Source organism: Hyaena hyaena, unplaced genomic scaffold, assembly GCF_003009895.1.
Source record: "Hyaena hyaena isolate Hyena2069 unplaced genomic scaffold, ASM300989v1 scaffold_614, whole genome shotgun sequence".
Lineage (NCBI taxonomy): Eukaryota > Metazoa > Chordata > Mammalia > Carnivora > Hyaenidae > Hyaena > Hyaena hyaena.
The window spans coordinates 355,489-379,891 of record NW_024081244.1 but is presented as its reverse complement, the minus strand read 5'-3'; the positions used below and the strand labels follow the sequence as shown (position 1 = coordinate 379,891).

Below are 24,403 nucleotides of genomic sequence, written 5' to 3'. Positions count from 1 at the left end.
AGTTCAGTCTGCTCTTGAAGTCAAGAATTGTAAAGTTTTTAGAGCAGGGAAAGGAGTTATCAAAATAAAATTATTTATTCGCAAAGCTAAGGTTGAAAGTGTATTTGTGTAACAGGGAAAAACCTTTCTAACCTAAAGGCAGTAATTTGCATTGAGAGTTTTCTGCCAAGGAAGATTTCTGATGGCAGGGCAGGAAAATGGAGGCACTAACTCTTTGATGTCGCCATTAAAGATTTTTCTAGGCTGAAGATAAAAGGATGTTTCATTAATTCCTGTCTCGGAAACAAGGTCTCCGTAGCTACTTGGTTTATCTAATACTTTATTATTCCCCAGAGGTGCACGAAGATTCAACCGGATCTCATTAAAAATACAGATTACTGGGTCCCACCCAGACCTCTGGGGGACAGAGACGGGGGCTGGGAATCTAATTATGACAAGCACTTCCTCTCCTTTTTTCAGGCATGTTTGGGAAAGTTACTCCTTCATAAAACTATAGAATCAGTAGTGTATTTCTCCCTCCCCCGCCACCCATCTGAACTGGAGAGGGGTGGTTTATCTGTCTCAAGTTGTAGCACCAAACATGATCCTTCAAATAAAACACACTTGTAAAAAATGTTTCAGGATGGTCCTATCATTTTGTTACTGGATATTATACTTCCTTATTGATTTTCCAAACTGCAGACTTTTTAGGGGGAACGATTCCACTTAAGCTGCACTGCACAGGTGTACTTGGAGGTCTACACAGGTGTGGATGTGCACATTTTCATCCCATCAGTGCTCAGGAGGATGCGTTATAAAAAGGCAGGCAGAGACTTAATGAACGCAGAGGCAAGTCACTGATGTGAGTCATTCTATACTGCTGCCCACTTCTCAGATCTGCTCATTTGCAAAATAAGTGACCGATCATATTTGACAGAATTTGGTGTGGTAAAGGCATCAGAGTATGATCTGTTGGGAGTTCGATCCGTCATGATGGAAGAATGGCGGCCAATACATTTTTTCCTTCTTCATATGTAAGCGACTTCAATAAAAATCCCAGAACTCCAGGTTACAGAAATATGAAAGTGTACCTTGTAAGTGCTAGCTAGAGTTAATAAAATCACTAGTCTGTGGGGTGCTGTAAGTCCTCTAAATGTCTTTTCATTTCTCAAGTCCTTCAAACTGCCTTATCACCCAGCTGAGTCAGGACTAGAATCTTTTATTTTTAGAAACCCCGACACACACAGCTGCACCTTGGCCCAGAGTCCGGCCCGTTACTGCAGAAACCTCGATTCTCAGAGTCCCAAGATCTGGCTTCCATATCTAGATTATATAACATTTTTGGCTTATTTTAATTCTCCTTTTTCTCAAAGGCTGCTTGCTATTCAGCTACCCATCATTCACTACGTGTGGACACATCTCCTAATTCTTCAGATGAGAACTGGGATTTTTTTGGTTTGGTTTTTGGGGTTTTTTTGGTCTATATCTAAATATTCTTATCAATAAGAAATGGTTAAAATGGGGGAAATGGGAAAGTTCAAATATTTCTGAACCTGGACTTGGTTTTTAGTCCACTGATTCCCCAACTGAGACACAATGAGAATCTGGGGAGTATCATTCAGACTGGTAACCACCTGAGTTTCTACGCAGAATTTGGGGAAACTTTGCTGGTGATCACATCAGCTCAGTATTCGTATCTTGGCCGATTTTTCAAACGTGACGAAGCACAGATCTAGGTACACACTCCAGGGTGGCGTTAGTACATACACAGTATCACAGACCCCGCAAAAGAACACAGAAGGAAAATACCGTAAGGTCAGAGTGGGCTCTTTGCCTATTTATAGGTTGCGTCTTTGCTCAGAATAGCATAGTGGCAGGAAGCCAAGTTCAAGTTAGTGCTTTCTAAAGGTGGAAGATAAGCTTCAGCAGCAGGAATAAGGGATTACAGACATGTACCCCTATTAAAACTAAAACACTTAAAAAGAGCAGTTAACTGTATGCTCTTTAGTAATGCAGGCATTCCTGTGGTCGTCTTATTTTGGAAACGTATAAACCTATGCATTTATGCATAGCTCTATTTATATACAGTCGGTGCCTATCAGACACACCTCACAGGTTATATATGGATAAAGCCAAAGGTAACACTCTTCACAGCTGCCCCCATGGCTCTCACGGAAACTGCAGACCCACAGTTTATTAACGTCATAAACTCACCTAATTTTGTTAAGGATGTCAATTCCAGACTGCTCCAGCAGGACATTCTTAACAAAGGTGCGTGGAATGGAAATCTTTTCAGTGCTGGCATGAATCAAGTCTTGTCGAATGTGGGCTTTCTTCATCACGTTGGGACACAGATTCTCGGCAGCGTCAACCATGGACTCCAGCAGCACCTGCAGTGTGGCGCGAGCAGAGGGGAGAGGTGATGACGGAGCACGGGATGCACCTGCCAGAAGGCTGAAAGGTGCTTCTTGTATGACGCTGAGCCCTCTGAGACCAGGGCGCAAGAGAGACCTCGGAGCACGACTACGGATTCTGCAGCCTCAGGGTGACCTGTGACCACTGATGACCACTGAGCTCAGGCAATCACTTTAAGTCACCTGGCAGACCCACCCACACTTTAAGCCTCCATCAGAAGTGTCGGGCTCTACCAGCTGCACTTAACATCAGGCGTTCATGGGAGGATTTAAAAAGACACATATCAAGCCTTTAGACACCAACTCACCACACCAGGCAGCTCTCCCTGCTGCGAGAAAATAAAGTGACAGATGCCCCTAGAAAATACATCGAACTTGAACTCTTGCGTGATTTTACAAATCACAGAAACCCCAAATCAGAGTGAATCATTCAATAGCTCTATCAAAACATGAGCAGCAAAAAACAAAAACAAAAACAAAACCCACAGATTTATTCTTTAAAAAAAAAAGCAGTAGTGAAGAGTGAAATTAAAATAGTTACAACAAGAAACAACATAGACGATGGACACAAACGTTTATGGGGCACTTTGCAAACAACAATCAAAACATGCTTTTAGGGCACTCTAGAATTTGCAAAATGTTTCTGCACGTTTTATCCTCCTGACATCTGTGAAGATGCGGGGGAGGGGAGTGTCACATGATCACCATTTTGTAGTTGAAGAATGTGAGCTAGGGAGAGTTAAATAATTTGCCTGACATGGCTTGTAAAGTGTGAAAATGCCATCAGCGTTAGGGTCAGACCTAAATCTGAATCCTAGCTGAGTGGCACTGGGCTGTTATGGATTTCCTAATCTTACTTTGCTTATGTATAAAATGACAAATAAAAAAGTTCTTGCCTCTCAAGATTACTGAAATGAAATGACATTACACAAGTAACGTATGCTGTATAATGCCCAGTGTAGAATAGAAGTTTAGTCAGGGTGTCTGGGGGGCTCAGTCCATTGAGCATCTGACTCCCACTCAGGTCATCTTGTGGTCCATGGGTTTGAGCCCCTCATCAGGCTCTGTACTGACAGCCTGGAGCCTGGAGCCTGGAGCCTGTTTCCAATTCTGTCTCTCCCTCTCTCTCTCTGCCCCTCCCCTGCTCACGTTCTGTCTCTCTCTCAAAAATAAACATTAAAAAAATGTTTTTTAAAGTCTATCACAGATCATATCACAAATCTGTTTCCAAAGATGCTATTTTTAATGATAAGATTTCAGTTTTGGGAAGGCAGCTTAAAGCCATCACTATTCCAGTGTGAACAAGGACAGGTGTGGCATTATCCTGGACACACAGGAACAAGCTCTGTATGCTCAGAGTCGCATCCAAGCCCAATTCCTCTAGTGACATCTCTCATTCTGCTACAGGACAGAAGCGGAACGGCAGGAGGTTTGTAAAGATCTCGTGGAAACAGAGAGGAGAGAGAGCCACCTGAGAACTTTCCAAAAAGTAGGTCCTCTGCCGGTGTTATAACTCTAATTACTGGTTTCACACATCATTCCAAGAAAGGTACAAGCAACGCAAATAAGATCATTTAAGACAGATTATTTTCCTTATTGGCAGTAAAATAAACACACTCTGGTCCAGACAGCGTAGCTGTTGAGCACTCCTGACCGGAATCCATACTCCTCCACATTCACCTCAGTTCAAGCACGACCTCTTTGAGGCGACCTTCGGGATCTTACTGTCTTTGTGCCCTTTACCCCCCAAGCTGTGTCTCATAACATTCTTTGGTAATCACCTGGCATCTGGTGGGGACCTCAGCAATTAAATGCATCATAAAATGGTCAAGAATGCAGTACCTTTTCACCACTTGGGTGTGAAAGAACCCCTCTGAGAATCTGATGGACACTCAACTCAGAAAAGTTAGTATAAAACTTTGCACGTAATTTTAGAAGTTCACAGAGAGTTAGAGGCACCAGATTCCAGATACACGACTTGTTCTTGACGGAGACTATGAAATCCTACCCTTTATTGCCAGGGCCTAGCACACCTCTTGGAACATCTCCAAAAAACAAAATATTCTAAGCCCAGGCACTCACCGAATGCAGGTACTGAACAGCCCATCTTTTCTCTACTAGTCTTCTCTCTGTTGCATTGGTGTGTCGACCTCTGTTGACTGTCCTAATTATGCTATGGCCTGATACATGGTAAGGCAAGACTACCAACCGTCTTACTCTTCGTAAGCGTCTGAGCTATTCTGAGCACTGCTCTTCCATATAATCAGAATTAGCTTTGTCAAGGTCTGTTAAAAATCTGTTGGAATTTTCATTGAATTGTATCCAATAACAGAAGAGTTTTGGGAAAACTGACATCATGTGATCCTGTCTCTTCTACTCATAAACATGACACACATTTTACTGTTTTAGACTTTCTTTTAATGTTTATTCACTTTTTTGAAGATTTTTAAAATGTTTATTTAGAGAGAGAGAGAGCACGCACAAGGCGTGGAGGGGCAGAGGGACAAAGGATCCAAAGTGGGCTCTGTGCTGACTGCAAACGGCAAGATCTCGTTCCTTTTTTATTGTCGAGTAATATTCCAGTGTGCGTCCGTCCCCATTCATCTACTTTTGGACAACGGGCTGCTTCCATATCTTAGCTATTGTAAATAAAGCTGCAATAAACATAGAGGTGGATATATCTTTTTGAATTTGTGTTTCTGTTTTCTTTGGGTAAATATTTAGTATTGGAATTATTGGATCATAGAGTAATTCTATTTTTAGTTTTTGAGGAGCCTCCCTACTGCTTTGCACGGTGGCCGCACCAGCTTGCATTCTCCATATCCTCACCAATACTTACTTCTTGTCTTCTTTGCCGTACAACAGCTTTTTATTTTGGTGTAAACCCCAGAATTTAATTCTGCTTTTGTTTTCCTTGGCTGAGGAAACCTATTTAGAAAAAGGTTCCTTGGCTGATCAAAGAAATTACTGCTTATGCTTCCTTGCAAGAGTTTTATGGTTTCAGGTCTCACATTTAGGTCTTTAATCCATTTTGAGTTGATTTTTTATGGTTTAATAAAATGGTCCAGTTTCATTCTTCTGCATGTAGCTCTCCAGTTTTCTCAGCATTTTTGTTGAAGAGACTGCTTCCCTACTGTATATTCTTGCCTTAACTGTTGTAGATTAATTGACCATATGAGCTTGGGTTTGCTTTTGAGCTCTCTATCCGGTCCCACGGATCTATGTGTCTATTTTTGTGTCAGTACCATACTCTTTTGATCACTACAAATTTGTAATATATCTTCCAATCCATGAGCATGGGATAGCTTTCCATCTGGTCATGTCATCCAGTATTCTCTATTATTACTTTTTATAGTTACTTGATCAATTACTGGTTGTCATATTCAAAGATTTCTACCAGAATGAATTTGTTGATTTCTCTTCATAAGTGTGTCCACTTATTCCTATATATATGAAGCCCTAGGATTAGACATATACACATTTGAAATTATGTATATCTGGTAAATTGGATCTTCCAATGACCATTTTATTTCCAGTGATGCCTCTTCTATTGTATCACTAGATCTGGGTGGGAGTATTCCCCTGGTGTGAACTGAACCTTGCATTTCTTGCAAGGTGGTTAGTTTCATTGTCACCTGCCCAAGCCAGTGGCTGTGACAACACCAAGCAATCTCAAATACTTCCTAATGACCTTTTAGGCAGGCAGTAAAACCCCTGGTTTAGTGCCTCTGCTTCAGCTGTCACATGAGAAATTGTAACATGGATATTTTACTTCCTGTCTGAAGCAGCACTGACCGACGGACCCTCCTGAGATGATCAGTGCTGTCCAATAAGGGAGCCACGAGTCACACAGTGCTATTGAGCACTTCAAACATGGTGAGTGCAGCTGAGAAACTGAATTGTAAGTTTTTAAATTTTAATGTTAAATTAAGTTTAAATGACCACACGTGGCTAACAGATAATATACTGAGGAATGCAGGTCTAATGCTGCTGTCTTAAATCTTTTCCAGAATAAAACTAGGAATGTTATTTTTCCTCATTCCCTGTTGAATTAAATACTCAGTTCTAGTATTTTATTTATATTTATTCATAATTTTACAGCACAGACTAGGCATTAACACTGTTGTTTATGGTCAATGTTTGTCTTTACCCACATTTCATATTTTCCCTGCTTACTATTCTTTCTTGCATCTCACACCGTCTCTCTTTGGTAATTTCTCCTTTGCCCCAAAGTATATTCTTTAGATGTTTCTTTAGTGTGGTCTAGTAACAGTAAACTATTTTAGTTTTTGTTTGGATGAAAATGCTTTCATTTCATCCTTGTTCTTAAAAATTAGGTTTGTTGGATATAGAATTCTTGGTTTACACTATATGTTCTATATGTTCTCTTGGAGGCATGAAGATACTCTTTCATCATCTTTGGCTTCCACTGACTGTTGATTTGAGAGCTATCTTGTCAGCCTTAATATGGATCTTTTTCCAGTAGGATGGCTCTGCCCTTTCTCTAGCTCCTTGCAGTATCTTCCCTTTGTTCGCAATGTTTTTAACTTTTTGTTGCGTGATTATAGACACAGATTTGCTTTTATTTGTCTGACATGGGTTTCACAGGACTCCCTGAATGGAAAGATTCTAGTCTTTGAACAATGCTTGCAAGTCTCAGCCACCATCTCTTCGATCATTGCCTTTTATTGGTCTCTCTTTCCTTCTGGAGATCTAAATTAGGCTAATGGTAAACTTCCTCACTCCTTACAGTCTCCATTTTGTCAGTCTACGTTATACTACCTTCAGACAATCTGCAGTGAGTAGGCCGTGTATTTGAAATGTGATAACCAGATTTCACTTTGCATGTATCTCCCCAATGATAGTTATGAGGGTCTCTATTTCTTAACTGTAAAAATATCTAATACTATTCTGAAATCCTGCATAGTATCTATAAAATAAATTGGGTGAATATCCTTAACATGGCGGCTACCCTCCTACATTCTTGCAGTGAGCCAACGACTTGCTGTAATTCACTACAAGCAAGTACAACATCCACACAAAAGGGCCCTGAAATCTTTCTTCTGCTTTAGAAAATAAGTATAGGGAAACGAGAAAACTCAGAGAACCCTTTTAGCCAAACTGCGTTAATACCTGTGAAAATGCCATCGACACCCCTCAGGCCTCATTTCCTTGTAAATCTTAAATTTACTAGTGACGTATTTCACAGGTTACATTGGGAGTGAATCAAGAATTTCCAAAGCCAAAACAAGCACTCTGAAATTTAAGTCCAGAAGGGGAAAATGAAGGTTCCTTTTATGTTACCACATCCAAATCCCACTGACTCATCTACTATTGCTCTGGGAATAAATGACAGGATCAAAAAAGGGAAAACAGAAGGAGACTTGTGTTTTTAAAATATCTAAAGGAGCCCAGTCCAGAGAAAATAGCACCTCTTTTCCAAGAAGGGGTTTCCCCAAACTTAATGGCTTTCTTCTCTTCCAGGAAATCTGCTAAGAAGGCGGGTTCATCTGCCCATTTCTTTTGCTTTTCTGAAAGGACATTTTTTTTGAAAGATGGCTCAGAGAGCTATTTGAACTTATTGTTACCCAATATTCAAATGTCTACCATTGTCCAGGTGCTGAACAATGTTTAGACACAGGTGACACAGCTGACCTGCTTAGAGCAGGTAGTTTGTAGGAAGCTCAGGTCAGAGCCCCAGCCTTACTTGTCCCATTGTTTTAAAATTCACTGTAAGAAAAACTTATTTCTACAAAATCATCCATCCACGTTAGTTTTTACTAGTGTAACATGTTAATCTGAAAGAGTTTGGGAAACAGAGAAAGGACGTTAGAAAAAAGTCGTAGTAGTGAAATAAATAAAGCCCACTGTAGATTAGTAAAAAAGTTAATATGGATTTTAGTAAAGATACATTTTTCCTGCATAATTTTAAGGAAATCAAGACACTGAAAGGCTGTGTAAATAGACAAATGGAATTGTTTTAAAAAGAGTAAAATGATGTCCATTTGTCAGTACACCGGGAGGAAGCAGAGAGGAAGTAAACTGCGTGCAGCCTACTGAAGGCAGTCTACTGTGCCCAGTGAAAAGGAAACTAATGAGTAACTTTAAATTAAGAAGTCGTGATTGAAGATTTGCTCCGATTCGCGCCAGACATTCCCACAGGGAAAGGAACTTGCCAAGGGACAAGAGTGAAGAAAACAAGCAAGTGGGGAATATAAAACACGGGCCGCTGAGCAGCTGGGACCGCGGGGACCTGAGAACAGCATTCTCTGACACACGCCAATAAGGCAGCCTCGGGAGGGAACCCCGGGGTCAGAAAGGCCAACATCAGAAAGTGCGGGGAATGTCTATTTACAGAAAAATAGTTTTGGTCCTAAATATATTTACATTATTTCAGGCTTTTAAAAATTCAAAAGGCTTTTACTTCAGACTCTGCCTTCCACTCCCTCCCGAGAACGAGGGGCCAGAGTCGATGGCAAGCATGCAGTGCACAGAGAAGGAAATGGGGCAAGGGGGGGTCAGACAACCTGTGGGTTCAACTGGTTGAGACAGAGACAGAGTCTGTCCGACATGGCAGGTTCTGTTGGTGTGTCTGACATGGATTTAGATGCCAGCCAACTCCTGGCACATAAGGACTTCTCGCGCATACATTCAAGGGAAAAATTAGACAGTAGATACAAATAAACAACTTAGAAAAGAAATACAAATGGTTGATAAAATTACTTGACTTATATTGCCTATTAAAAAAATCCGAAGGACGAGGTCCCCAGGTGGCTCAGTTGGTTAAGCACTGGACTTCAGCTCAGGTCATGATCTCACAATTCATGAGTTCCAGCCCCGCGTTAGGTTCTGTGCTCAAAGTGCGGAGCCTGCTTGGGATTCTCTCTCTCCCTCTCTCTCTCTGCTCTTCCCCAGTTCAGACTGTATCTGTCTCTCAAAATAGATAAATAAACTTTTTAAAAAATTCCAGGAAGTACATGTTCAGAGAGCATCCAGACTGGTGGACGCGTGGAGGTGCGGGGAGGGGTGTGCACCGTGACAGGGCGTGACGGCCCCGTGGCTCCCCACAGACCCTGTCCTGTGCGTGTCTTCCATTTGAGTGTTCACCTGTCCCCTTCATCGCATCCTTGAATAAACTGATAAATCTGTTCCCTTGACTTCTGTGAGTTGCTCTAGCAAATTAGCCCCACCAGAGGAGGGTGTGGGGGACACCTGATTCAGTTATAGCCGATGGGTCAGAAGCACAGGGACAACCTACACTTCCTGATGGCATCTGAATCAGGGGTGAGAACAGTCTTGTGAGACTGAGCTCTGAGCCTGTGGGGTCTGAAGTTTCTCTGGGGAGGCAGAGTCAGAGTGAGTTAGGCTGTAGGATGCTGAGCTGGTGTCGCAGAGAACTGCTTGGTGGGGGCAAGTTCCCACACATCTGGTGACCCGATGTGTCGGAAGTGAAGCGTTCTGTGTGAAGGTAAAGGACAGACAGGTGGACAGGTTTCTGAATACACTGGTACATCCATGTAATGAAATACATGTGGGCACCGTAGACGGAGCTCCTGCCTCCCCGTCCTCTCAGTCTAAGGCAGTCACAGAAGTTATTTCTCCCTAAAGCACTCTTCTCTTTCTGCCTCGTCCGTAGAAATCCATTGTTCCCTTATCAATGGCGATGGTAAAGTACATTTATTTATTATTATTATTTTTTAAATATTTTTATTTGTTTCTAAGAGAGAGAGAGACAGCATGCGCAGGGGAGGGGCAGAGAGAGAGGGAGATACAGACTCTGAAATAGGCTCCAGGCTCTGAGCTGGCAGTCAGCACAGAGCCCCACGAGGGGCTCAAACCCACGAACCGTGAGATTATGACCTAAGCGAAATGATCGGACGCTTAACCGACTAAGCCACCCAGGTGCCCCACATTTAGAGGTTTACCACCAAGAATAAAATGGAATTTTCTAGGTTTCACTTGATCTTATTATGCAAGAAGTTATTCCAAAACTGAGGCTAGAAAAGCACAGTATTCAATCTCTTCCACATGTGTATGTGTGCTGGTGCGCGCGTGCGCATGCGCGCACACACACACACGCATCTAGAAAATGTAAGTAGCTACATTATGAAACACATAGTGAAGTCATAACAGTTTCATTTTCCAAAATAACAGAAACCACAAACCTTTAGCTGTTCGTCTACGACTCTCGTGACTTCACCAGCCATTGATTCCAGGGTCTCTTGAATTGGACCGGATAACAAGCCACTGGGCCCCGCCCAAGATGTACCACCAACGTGGTATAAGTTTGGTAACAACTGAAATAAAAATATAAACCATTTCTCCATAATTAAATAGGCACCAAAGTCATTGTAGAGTTGGTAAAAAGGGTGAAGAAATATTTTTAGAGATGAGCTATTCTTGACCAAAGGCTCTTTATACAGATTTAGAAACTGGGGTCCAGCTTTGAAACTGTAACAGTACATTAGCTCTGTGCCCCTCGACGTCTTTCTCTGGGGCACTAACATTCAAGGCCCTCCTGCTCGGGACACCCAATAACTGTGTGAGTCCAAGAGCAGAGCTGGGACCAGGCCCCAGGCTTTCTGACCCCCGCAGTCCTTTCCCCGTGAAGTCACACTTTTGGAACCAAATTCTACTCTGAAAGAAGCTTCCTTTAGAGGTGACAGAGGGGAGTTTCATGCAATCAGCTTGGAAGCAGAATGGCTGAAAGTGAGTTGTGGCTCACTGAAATCACAACTCTACCTCCTAGTTATTCAGGGCTTGAATGCACTTTTTATTCTACTCTACTTTTCATTCTGTGTGTTGATTACCAGTGATTAACCCTGGGCACACAAAGGAAGTGATGATGAGCTCTGTCCACTTTGCCTCTTGTTAAGAACCTCAAAACTGAAACTGGGGAGAAAGATGAAAAAAAGATGGAACGGGTTTCTAAAATGGAGATTAAAACAAATGTTTTTATCACATAAGATTCTCACGTAACCTGACGTGCAACTCACCGTTTTAGAATTCTTAGCATCTCGCATGAGCCTTTCTGCTGATTTTAAATCTTCCTGGACAGCATCTCCTGCACAGTTTCGTAAAGAGTTGAGATGGTCCTGTACTTTCACACATATTCTGTCGATCATCTGAAACATGCCGTCAAAAGGGCAGCCAGCATCCGAGTCAGCACAGCCGACATTACAAGGGGAGGAAACAGAATGAATTGAGGACAAAAATGTCTTCTAAGCAGAACATTCAAGAAGGTAGCTCACAGCCAATTATTCACTTATCTTTTCATATAAGAAGACTTAGGCAACATTAACTCCAGTACAACATCTCAGGGACTTCAGTCCCTCTCCCTGCCTTAGGAAACACAGCATATAGAACAGAAGTGCATACTTCCTGACGATTCAGAATTTCGTAGCTACTCGGTGACATTTAGCTAGACAGTAACTTTCCTTCATTAATTTTTATTGGGTACCCTCTGTGTCAGACATAGTGCTAGGTACTGAGGAAACAGAGAACCAGAGTGTGCAATCTGGAGATGGCTGAAATGACTACAAAATGGTGCCCACAGCCAGTTGGTCTCAATATTATAGGATCGTAACATGGCTGAATTAGTATTTTTAAAACTAATTCAATTCTATCAGGTACTTTTCCATAGAAATTAAAAGCCACCCCCAAGAAAGCATGTTGAGGGTCTATTATATTAGCATAGGCAATGATAAAGTTAATAACATTTAGTTTCTATTCCATTAATGCCCCTCTCCAGGGTTAATTGCATCTGAATTATTTTCAGTTACTCCATGAACTTAAACATGAACCCCAAAGGAAAGTGATAGATCACTACTGTAGACAAAAAATACTGCAGAAGGGTAAGATTACTGTATTTGTTCCTCCGGTTCCTCCAGTATTTTGATCAGAACTACAGGCTATTTTGTGTTCTTAAAAAATAGTTAATTCTTCCAGAGACCTTATATATCCGGAGTCTCATCCCATCTGATAATCCATTTGGCAGAGGTGACAATCTAGCATTATTTTTATTTAAATTCATGCTTGCTCTGTTTTCAATTATATCCTATAACAACTATCAGAAGCCAACGTCAGCTCTCCTTCCTCCATAAATTCTGCGATAATAAAAATTTCACTGCACTGCTCAGAAGACTTAAGGTCTGACTACATCTCATCTGCCTTCCTCTTCTAGAAAGTCAGGTTCATAACATCTCTCCTGTCTTCCTATCTAGTGTATTATGAGGAGAACCCGGTAAAATAACACTACTCAAAGCGCCTATGCCCTTGACAAAGGGCCACTGATGTCAACATTAATGTACACGAAGAAGAGCTCCTATTACTATAAAACGTACTGAGGTTACAGAAGCGGGGTCCCTGGTGCTCCCCACAAGGAAAGGAGGCTCCATGAATAATGCTTCTAGCTAATAGCTAAGGTCGTAGGCAGTGAGATCTTCACTTTCTACATTTTCACAGAAAATTCCCGCAGAGAAATAACTGTATGTTTTTAAGACTCTTCTTAATTGACGTAAATGCTAACTCTTCTCACTGTTGTATTGATCTGTGCTTCCTGAGGCAAAGAAGGTCATCTATAATTCATATCTTACCAAGAAGGAATACTCAATTTCACAAGACAAATAAACCACATACTAAGAAAGGAACGGATATATGTCTCAGGCCACCCAAGACTGATTTGAGAGGCATGTGGACGAAGCACTAAGTTGGCTGTCCTGAATAACCAGGGTACCAAAGACACTCCTGAAATGCATGCCACTTGGCAGCCTCCAAGGAGACAAGTTTCCAGTGAGCTCACCACACCATGTTCTTTAAGTGGAACTTTTAAAATTACATCCAAAAGAAACATAAAAACTTAGTTCAATTAAATAAGGCACACAACCTCACAAGTCTCAAAGAGGCTTCTGAGCACATTCTTGCTAAGGTTGAGAACAGCCCCACGGATCACATCCAGATCCTTCACAACCAAAGAGCTCAAGGCCCAAAAAAGTTAACCTACAGAAGACGACAGAGTGATTCCACGGAGGGTGAATTTAAAATCAAGGATTTTGACTATCAGTTCAAATGCATGTTCCTAAGGTACACAAATGTGAAAAAGAATGGAGACTAGAGGCTGAAAGACTGTCATCCCTTGGGCTGGACCATCAAATGACTCATGGCGGGTGGCGGCTCCCAGGCTCTGACCTTCCCCACCCCAGTGTTCCTCTCTGCTCAAGCAGCCTGGAAAAGCTGTGGACCGCCACCAATTGAGGAGCTCAACTCCTGAGGAAATGGGTTCTGTCATTCTTGAACACAGTCTCCGTTGAGTCCCAATCTGTCTTCCCATGTCCTTCCTACAGGCCCCATGTCTTCCCCTGGAGGACACGCCAGAGGACGCATCAGAAGCTCTCTCCCACGGGGCCGTCCTGCACATGCTTGAACACAGCTACCTTTTCTTCCCTACTCTGGCTGTCTTCAGGCTTCACATTCCCGGTTCCTCTTGCCATTCTACTAGGTGACAGTTCTACAGTCCCCACCCCTCTCCCCACCCCAAGCCGCTTCTCTGAATTCTCTCTTCCATCTCAGACACTCATGAAATAGACTCCCTCAAGAGATAAGCTGTAACACAGGAGGAGAGGATTGGTAAGCTGAACAGGGCCAGCACCCTCCTTGCTGGAGAAAATACACTTTAACGTAGTACAAGTCACACTGGATTGTCTCACAGCTAAATCACACCATGAACTCATATCACACCTGCTGGGGACGACCTAGGCTTTTCCACTTCTACTGGGCTGTAGAAGCCATGTCACATTCAGGACTTGGAACTATTAGTAACAGATGCCATCTCTGACTGCTCTCCACTTGTTACAATGGTTCTCAGTTCCAGCAAATACTGTATTTATAGAAAATTCTCCTTCCATGTTAATTTCTTTATTCAATTTAAGAGAAGGATACTGCGCACCTAAAACAGAATGAGATTCAGTCCCGAATGTGATGTGCCTTTTGCCACCAAGCAACTTTAAAGCCTGGAAGTGGAAAGAAATATTCACAATCAACAGTACCACAAGCTATAAAGTGCTACATAACGCAATATCCATGAGGGCACCACATTCTCTTCACTGCCTAGAAGCTCCCTCTCCCACAGTGGTGCCTGCACATCACAGACTCATAAATACGTATGCAGTGGATTCGGGAAGGATGCAAAATTGTGCAAGATTTTAGCCAAGGGAGGGATCACATCTAGTTGAAGCTGAAGGTGGCTTTTCAACTCAGTCATGAAAGACTTGCACAGATTGAGAAAACAGAAAGGAAGTTCAAGCAAAAGACTAAATATAAGCAATGGCACATCCAGACACCTGTTTCCTGATTAGGAACAGAGGCACTTTATTGTGAGAGATGAGACTCGAAAGCTGGCAGGCAAGGCAGTGTGAGATGCAGGCAGAGGCTAAGTAGACCTAACCCAGTGGTCAAGGCAGGGGGCACCTGTCTCCTCCTCCTCCTCCTGCAACTGTGAGGGTCTAAGAATCCTCACCTGGAACACGGTTGGTTACTCAGCCCCCCTGCCTGATGCAAAGGACATGGGCTGCAGACGCAGAAGGGGATGAGGCAGGTGGGCACACCCGTTCTCACAGTACTTGTAAAAGAAGAGGCAGCAGTGAGCCCGTAAACAGCCGAGTAAGGGGGCTGGCAGTGGGACTGGAAAGGAAACAAGTGGACAGACACGCGGAAGGTCCACGGGTGGCCACAGTGACCACTGGACAGGTTCGTCAAGGGAAACGGCCAAGGTGACCCCAGGGGTTCTCTCCTCAGTGAATGATGATGCCACTAAGATAAATGATACAGTCAGGAGTTCCAAGGGCCAAGTTTCATCTTAGTGACCCTGTATCTCAGAGATGCCAAACGAGTGGTTGAAAAGATACAACTTTCTGGAAAGAAACAAGGATAGACCCAGGAGTCCTTCACAGATGAGAGCATTAAAATGGTAACAGTGGATGGAATAGCTGAAGGAAATGAGCACTAAGTACAAAACTTAGACAAAGGCTTGCATTTGGAAGATGAAAGGGTAAAGAGTCTTGTAGAAAGGAGACAGATAAGAACCTAGAGTGGCAGAGAGACATGCCAAACAGCACACTGTCACCGAACCAGGCAGCGAGTCTTAGGAAAGATGAGGCAGTTGACAGTGATGATGACGATCGCTGTGACAGTAAGAGTAATGGCAGCAACACACACGAACGGTCCCTGGGGGGGACATCTCAGGAACCCTCCCTGCATCTTCAGAATCATCTCCCCATTTCACAGATGAGGAAATCAAGGCTTAAACGGGTTTAAGTACCTAACACCAGTTCACACCCACAGGGAAAGCAGAGCCTGTCCTTAAATCTGGCTTGTCTACACTGTCCTGCCTCCTTTCATTAACAGATGAAGAGGGAGAAAAAGCTTGGGGACTTGGTGACTGGGTCCCCTGGGAGAGCCATGTCAGTACACAGATGGGGACACACGGGACAAGGTTACAGAGTGACAGGGTTACAAAGGAGTCAGAGAAGGAAGTATAAAAACGACATGAGAGGCGGGAAGAGACTGTGTTGGGTAAATAGCTGTAGGTAATAACACTGCCCTCCCCCTTTTCTTAAATGCTCAGAAAACTTGAAGAGGGAGAAGAGCCCAGTTTTGGCAAAGTACGGGCAATTCTGGGCCTGTGCTTATAAATAAAGTTTTATTGGGAGAGCCTCCGCATTCACGGCCATATTGGCTGTGGCGGCTCGCGCTCTCCCACAGCAGAGTGGAGCGGAGGCAGGGGAGACCTTCCAGGCTGCGAAGCCGAAACTATTTACTACGTGGTTTTTTACAGAAAAGGTCTGCCCGGTCCTGATGAAGAGAGTGTATGAGGCAGAAGAGAGACTGAAAGCAGAGGTAGGGTGAGGGGTCTTCAGAGGTCCTTCCTAAACAGAGACAGACGGGGGCAGTTATGAGATGCCACGCTCTCATGACAACATTTTACTCCCTTCGGGGTCACCCGGGACGGAGGACTGGCTATGCGGCTGGCAGGGACGCTGGTCACACGGCGTCTATTCTTTCTGTATTCAGATTTCGAGAAACTTCGATAAGAAGTTTCAGTAAGAAGGAGATAAATCTCTCCTAACGTGACCGAAACGATTATCGTGTCTGAAAGCTGCTAATCATAATGTCCTATGAAATCTCCAGGGAGAAAAGACGGCAGTATACCTGCTACTTAAGGACTCAGATAATTCAGACTGATGCCTCCCGCGCAGAATTTAACACCCGCGTGACGCCTCCTGTGTGCAATTTCCTCCAGGCTGAGAAGACGACACTTACTTTTAAGAATCGGCGTTAAAGGTTGCCGCAGTAATTTGTTTGGATGGGCAGAGTCCCCTGTGAATGAGGGTAAGTTGGAAGTATATTGTAGTAAGAAAAGCCTGCGTTACGGCAGCTCATAAAGGAACCCAAGGCAAAGGTTCAACGTGAGATCTTAGTGCTCTTGTTGCTTTTAATATTCGCCACTAACACCAGTAATGAGCAGTAAGCCGTAAAGCACTAAGCTTGTCCCTTAAGGCTTGGGTAAAGGCAAATTATTGTTTCCTTTCTCAAAACTCTGGTACTCCACTGATACTCACAATTAGTATTTTTCTTTTTCTCAACACGCATCACTTTACTTTTTCTTACACCAAGAATATAGGTTTGCTGTAAAGGTTTCAAAGAACACTGTGATGTGTAAGAGAATAAAACTCACCTAATCACACTCCCTGAGAACACAGGACCCTCCCGGTGAACACCCTCTCACAGACCTCTAAGCGGACCTCGGCAGCCTTCCCTATAATTTTACCTATTTGGACTATTATACATGATGCTTTTATTATGGACCCTTTTCTTTAATTTTCTTCTAAGACAAAGCAATGGCAAAAAATTAAAATGACATTTGTTGTCTCTGGCTCTCTGAAAATAAATAAATGAACTTTAAAAAAATTAAAAAAATAAAAAAAAGGAGGGGTGCCTGGGTGATTCAGTTGCTTAAGCATCCAACTCTTGGTTGGTTTCCGCTCAGGTCTCAGTTTCGTGAGTTCAAGCAAGCTGGGCTCTGCACTGACGGCCCGCAGCCTGCTTGGGATTCCCTGCCTCTGTCTCCCTCTCCCTCTCCCTCTCCCTCTCTCTGCCCCTCCCCCGCTTGCACTGTCCCTGTCTCTCTCAAAATAAACTTACAAAAAATTTTTTTTAAATATGGAAACCAACTTAACAATAAACTATTTGTAAAAAAAAATAAAAATAAAAATAAATAAATAAAATGACATTTGCACAAGATAAGAAAATAGTGTAAACCATTAAAAAATGGTCTCAAACAAGCAACTTTGCCTATCAGTCAGCTTCTCTCACCACCACCCCCCGCCCAGATAAACACTTTAGGAAACCTGCTGCTTTTTAAACTCTCCTGGTGGCTCCCATTTTAAAGTTAAGTAGTAGACTTACATTTATATTTTCCTAATTAAGTATTTTATTTTAACTCCAATAGAGTTAGCTATATTTGCATTTTTGATCTAAGAAGAACAGATCGGGTGCCTGGGTGGCTCAGCTGGTTAAGCATCCAACTTCAGCTCAGGCCATGATCTCACAGTCTGTGGGTTCAAGCCCTGCATCAAGTTCTGTGGTGACAGCTCAGGGCCTGGAGCCTGCTTTGGATTCTGTCTCCCTCTCTCTCTGGCCCTCCTCCATCCATGTTCGGTCTCCCTCTCTCCCAAAAACAAACAAAAAAAATTAAAAAAATTTTTAAATGATAGAAAAGAGGCTGATTCCATGAAACAAAAACTAAAATTTCAGGGGCGCCTGGGTGGCTTAGTCTGTTAAGCGTCCAACTTTGGCTTAGGTCATGATCTCGCGGTTCGTGGGTTCGAGTCCCGCATCGGGCTCTGCGCTGACTGACAGCTCAGAGCCTGGAGCCTGTTTCAGAGACTGTGACTCCCTCTCTCTCTGACCCTCCCCTGCTCACGCTGTCTCTCTCTCTCTCTCTCTCAGAAATAAATCATTAAAAAAAAATTTTAAAGTGCATTTTTAGCATAAGAATCAGCCTACATTTTCCTCCCTCTATGTCTTCCCCTAAACTCTACTTCAGTTTCTTGTCATTTTCAGAAACCAGTTCTTACTGTCCCACTGGGGATGATTCAAAGGACAGAAATCCCAACGTCCCCTGCTGGGAATGTCCCTCGAGAGCGAGTAGGAGACACTGGCACCCTCTCACCTGCTGCGTGGTGCTGGTGACGATACCCTGCTGCAGACGGTAGGCTTGCTCTTGAAGGTATTTTCTGGTCTCGTGATTCCGGAGCAGATAGTTTTCTATCTGAAAATCAAGCACACAGACCTCTCAAGAACACATGTGGAATCAGCAGAGAGTGACACAGCCAGGTGCTGAACTTGAAACTAAAGCACGGATTCACAATCCCACCTGTGTCCTGACCCCATACAACCCCAGACACGGGAAACTGGCTGTCACTGTGATGCATTCTTGGTGTCTGAGTTCAAAATGTGACTTGCAGGTAATGGGAGTGTTTTCACACGCCTCAGTAGCTGACGAAGATCAGCAAGGGTTTCAGCGCTCACACAGTTGGAGGCCCCATCCAGTGACGCCTTGCTTTACCCACTCAACAGTTCCAAAGCTAAATAAATATCCCCAAGGATATAATACGTATTATAATTGCTATCATCTTTGGAAACCATAAAGCAGAACAAAATGTATCTTTCTACTAAACATAAATGAAGGAATTTTAAAAACGAAAAGATCCCTGAAATGAAACATCATTAAAGTGACACATTAAGACCAGGACATTTTATTACACATTAATAAATGTGGATGGTACCCTCTGAACCTCTCAGCCTTTATGTGGCAGAATCTACCAGCACTGAGAAAATTCTCTCTTTTAAAGGAAAAAAAAGGAGAAAGCAGGCACATGTTTGAAGGATACAGGCTGTCACAATTCAAAGACATATACTAGTTTTGTTAATCCATGGGATTTTCATATTATCTCAAAAAAGGGACTGATTTTGGCAAAAGTTGAGAAAATAAACGAATTTCCACAGAAAATAAGAACCCTTGAAGCTGCTTGACCATCTGTATTTTTATACACAATCTCCTATTAAAAATTCAAACATACAAATGATAACTAGATTGAAATGAAGTGTTTAAGAACAGCATGCAATGGGCATATGTTGAACAAGAACTGCAGGCTTAACCACTGAAACTGATGGACGCCTCTGAAGATGTCTGTAAAGAGTGATTTGAGATGGGTAATTGTACCATCTGGGTTTTTTTTTCAGTTGTCGTTTTCATTTGTTTTTAATAACACCACTTAACCATTTGGCTTTTAATTTGTCACTAGTTCCCTGGCTAAGAACGTCTAACAACTGTGAGGCTGTCAGTATTATTACACTTTTGTTTTAATTTTCCATATGCTAAAATGACTACTACTTAATACCAATTAGGGACACTTAAAATACATATTATAATTACTCTCATCTCTGGAAACCATAAAGCAGAACAAAATGTACCTTTTACTACACATAAACGAAGGAATTATAAAAACGAAAAGATTCCTGAAATGAAACATCATTAAAGTGGCACATTAAGACCAGGACATTTTATTACACATTAAGGCCAAGACATTTTATTACATTAATTTTAGCTTGCTGCTTCCTGAAGAGTCATCTCTTTCCAAGGTGACATTACCGTCGATGGCAAATGTTTTTGCTAAAAAACCAGATTCTTGCCTGAAGTATGACAGGCACACTGCTGCCACCCAGCTTTGGGTGCTTTTGCTTTGTTATTCGTTCTTTTACATTTGGCCTCATTAAGCACTGGCTGGGGGCTGGTTGTGAGAGCTTGTTTACGTAGGAGGCCCAGCTCATGCATAAGCCAGGCACCCAAGGCTGCCCCACGTGTTTCCAGGGCCTTCCCAAGGGCCACCAATGATGCTGCACAGACTAAGCTTGGATGGAATGTTTTTTTTAGAAATATATTCAAAGCTCATTCCTAAAAGCCAGTATAAGGAAAAGGAAGAGTAACACTGTTTCAGTCACTTTACTATTAACCACACACACGTCACTGCTGAAAGTATTCGCCATCTTGGATGAGCAGGGCAAACCCTCCTTCCCTGAGACGTTCCAGAAGAAGGACAGAGAACCCACCTCCCAGAGGCTGAGGACAGGGGGCATGACTGAGATCAATTGGGGGCCAGGGGGGAGGAGGTGGGGTCTAAAGTGTCATACTGTGTTTGCCAGGCCCCCTAGGCTGCGGTGACCTAGAAGGCCATCTGGAGTCTACTGACAGCTCAGTCTCACCGCTGAAAATAGCTGAAAACAGCAGTGACACAAAAGGCCTTAGACGTGTACTCTAATGAGGCAATTGTACAGTATAAAAAAAATCCCCAAAATCCCCCAACTTATAAAGATTGAGTTCCAGGATCACAATATTGTTCTTTAGCAGAGTAAAATTAAAGAGCTTATTTCTTCTAGGGGACAGAGTTCTGTTAAAATGGAAACTTGAATATATTGAAGCATAGTAAGTAGTACAGGAAAAAAATGAGAAATACCCATTTTCATTTAAGAAAACACAAATTTTAAATTTTTTAGTGGTAATTTTTGAGAGAGAGAGAGGATGCAAGTGCATGTGCAAGTGGGGGAGGGGCAGGGAGGTGGGCCCGATGTGAGGCTCGAACTCACAAACTGAGAGATCATGACCCAAACCACAGTTGCATACACAACCGACTGAGCCACCCAGGTGCCCCTACAACACAAATTTTATAATTAACATATTTACTTATGATGTATTTGTATTTGTTCTGTTTCTTTTATTTTCCCCTTTATCTGGTTTCTCAGTATTGTATATGACTACATCTTTCTCTCCTTACTGAATATATTAATTACACTTCTTTTTAAAAAGTTTTTAGGGGCACCTGGGGGGCTCAGGTAGTTGAGCGTCCGACTTCAGCTCAGGTCATGATTGCACGGTTCCTAGGTTCAAGAGTCACATCAGGCTCTGTGCTGACAGCTCAGAGCCTGAAGCCAGCTTCGGAGTCTGTTTCCCTCCCTCTGTGCCCATTCTCCCCTCGCTCTCTGTCTCTCAAAAATAAACATTAAAAAATGTTTAAATAAAAAATAAAATAAAATTTTCAGTGGTTGCCCTAGACTTTGCAATATGCAACTATTCCACGCCCACATCACAGAATGCTGTGCCGCTTTGCAAGCGCTGCGGGATCCTTATAAGAGAGCATCATCAATCTCTCCTCTCACCCCTTATAGCACTGCTGACTCTGCATGTCTTCACTTCTCTTTATGTTTGAAGAAAGATGTTGCTAGATACAGATTTCTAGGCTGCTAGATTTTTTCTTTCAAACTTTAAATATTTCAGTCCACTTTCTTCTTTTTTTAATTAAATTTTTTAAAATTTATTTTTGAGAGAGAGACAGAGACAAAGACAGAGCATGCGCAGGGCAGGGGCAGAGAGAGACACACAGAATCTGAAGCAGGTTCCAGGCTCCAAGCTGTCACCATAGAGCCTGATGTGGGGCTTAAACCCACGAACTGCGAGATCATGAGCCCAAGCTGGATGCTTAACTGAGTCACCCAGGAGCCCCAGAGCCCACTTTCTTCTTGTTTGCAGGATTTCTGATGCAAAGGCTGATATAATTCTTATCCTTATTTCTCAGTATGTAAGGAGTTTTTCACCCTGTCTGCCTTCTTTCAAGATTTTCTCTTGTATTTGGTTTTTTGCAGTTTAAATATGGCATGCCTATATGTAGATTTCTTTGATATGTATCCCCCTTGGTGTTCTCTGAGATTCCTTGATCTGTGGTTTGGTGTCGGTCACTAATTCTGGGAAATTCTCAGCCATCATGATTTCAACTATTTCTTCCGTTCCCTTGAATTTCTTCTTCTTCGGGCATTCTCATTCCACGGGTGTCACTGTCCCATAGTTAGGGAATATTCTGCTCTGGTGTCTCCCCCATTCCTTTTTCCTTCATTGCTTTTCTGTTTGGGAAAGTTTCTACTGACATATCTTCAGGCTCAACAGTTCTTTCCTCAGCTGTGTGCAGTCCACTAATGAGCTCATAAAAGGCATTTCTCATTTCTGTTACGGTGTTTTTGATGTCTAGTTATTTCCTTTTCATTTTTTTCTTAGTCTCTATCTCTCTGCCTACTTTTCCATTACAGCCCTCAACATACTAATCAGTGATTTTAAATTCTCTGGTGATTCCAATATCTGTGTCAAACTGAGTCTGGTTCTCATGTTTGCTTTATCTCCTCGTACCGTTTTTCCTGCCTTTTAATATGGCTTGGATTTTTTTGGGCAAAAACTGGATATGATGTATCTGGTAATAGAAACTGAGGTAATCAGGCTTTTAATATGCTATTTTATGTTAATCTGGCTAGAAGCTCGGTTATGCGGAATGTCTGCCATAGCTGTATGTGTAAGAGGCTTTAACTTCTTCCCATGTCCTGTTTTTATCTCCCTAGTTATTTGGGGGTTTCCCTAGAAACCCCTTCTTAAACAGAGCGTCTGACAGGTTTGCTCAACTGTAATCCATTACTATACTGATGGGGTACTGAGGTGTTGCAGGGAATCATTCTGTATTGTTATGATTATATTTAGGGTTTAGTGGGCCCGAGTCCCTGGGCTGTGACCTGCTGAAGTGTTTCTTGGCCATGTTTTTTCTTCCCTTATTTGAAACAGGAAGGCTAGAGGGGCTGGGCTTGCTGAACTCTCTTCCACTAGGTCAGATAAGTTTAAGCCTTTGGTCCAGACAAAAGCACCCTCTGGGTGGATTTCAAAATGGTTACCTGTCTCTTTCTCCCGGCCAGAAACACGAAGGGATTTTTCTCCGGTCTTTCCCACGATAACTTGGTGGGGCTCTTAAAGGGGAGGCCCATGAGAGGGTTAGGGCCTCACTAAGACGGGGCGCCTGGCAGTTTTGAACTCCTCAACCCGTCTACATTGAGCCTCCGGCAATTCCTCAGTTGCCATTTAGGCATTCCTCTGAGTCACCTGGCCCATCAGCTTCTGTCCTTGGGTCGCCACTCTCAGCTCTGATTCTCCGGGATCCTCTGTATCCCCAACCGCCCGACTCCCACGGTGACCGTTCACTTTGCAGCCTCAATTCTCTGAAGGATCTAAGGAGTCACCGATCTCCTGTCTGTTCGGCTTTACTTCCTGTTGTGAAGATGGGAGTGGCCAGTGCCAAGCTCCTCACCTGCCAAGTCTGAAACCAGAAGCCTGGTATCTCTAGGACGTGTCTTTTGTTACAAGTTGCCAAGATCTTTGGGGGAAAATATAAAGCCATCTAACATTTTTATGTTGCTCTGTAGTTTATAAATTGCCTCTCACAGACACTACCTGGTTCGGTCCCCATTAGCACCACAGGCAAATTATTTGGTTATCCTGCCTTTCTTATGTGCAAAATGGGGCTTTAACAAACCTATCTCATGGATTTACTTTATAGATTACCGGTGTTAATTTATGTAAGGCACTTATAACAGTGTCAGACACCCAGCATGAACTATATACTAAATGTCAGCTAAACATAGTTACTGTCTAGCTGTATGTTTTATACAGATGAAACCAAAGTTCAGAAAAATTAAGTAACTTACGGGAGTCACAAAGCTGAAAAGAGTTTGATCTAGTCAGATCTTCTGAATGTGAATCTTGGATGATTTCTGTGGCCACATCACAGCCTTCCCTGCCCCCAACCCCTAACCTTATTCTCTTTTATCCAACAAAGTCTAAGGAGCAACCAATATGCATGCCACGTACTGTACCAGCTGCTGAAAAATCTAAAAAGAAGAAAAATACATAGGCTCTGCCTTTGACGAGTTCATAGTCACCAGGAGAAAAAAATACATGGAGTCAGGTAACTTCCTCGATGGCACAAAGCCAGGGACAGCCAAGCACAGGAAATTCTGAGGAGCCTCCCACACCGGGGAGGAAAGAGGCTCTGAGGAGTCTTCCCGACAAGTGGACACCGGTCTTCAAT

General features: G+C 42.8%; 1 protein-coding gene across 4 annotated transcripts in view; it reads right to left on the bottom strand.

Moving 5' to 3' along the window:
• Positions 1-24,403, bottom strand: part of CARMIL1 (capping protein regulator and myosin 1 linker 1) — a 300,801-nt gene that overhangs the window by 69,561 nt on the left and 206,837 nt on the right. For all 4 annotated transcript variants that reach the window (XM_039257306.1, XM_039257307.1, XM_039257309.1 and 1 more), the window contains exons 24-27: positions 18,622-18,720; positions 11,390-11,518; positions 10,559-10,690; positions 2,194-2,369 (exon numbers count right to left, since the gene is read on the bottom strand). In XM_039257306.1, the coding sequence (XP_039113237.1) occupies positions 2,194-2,369; positions 10,559-10,690; positions 11,390-11,518; positions 18,622-18,720 (536 nt within the window). The remainder of the gene's footprint in view (positions 1-2,193; positions 2,370-10,558; positions 10,691-11,389; positions 11,519-18,621; positions 18,721-24,403) is intronic.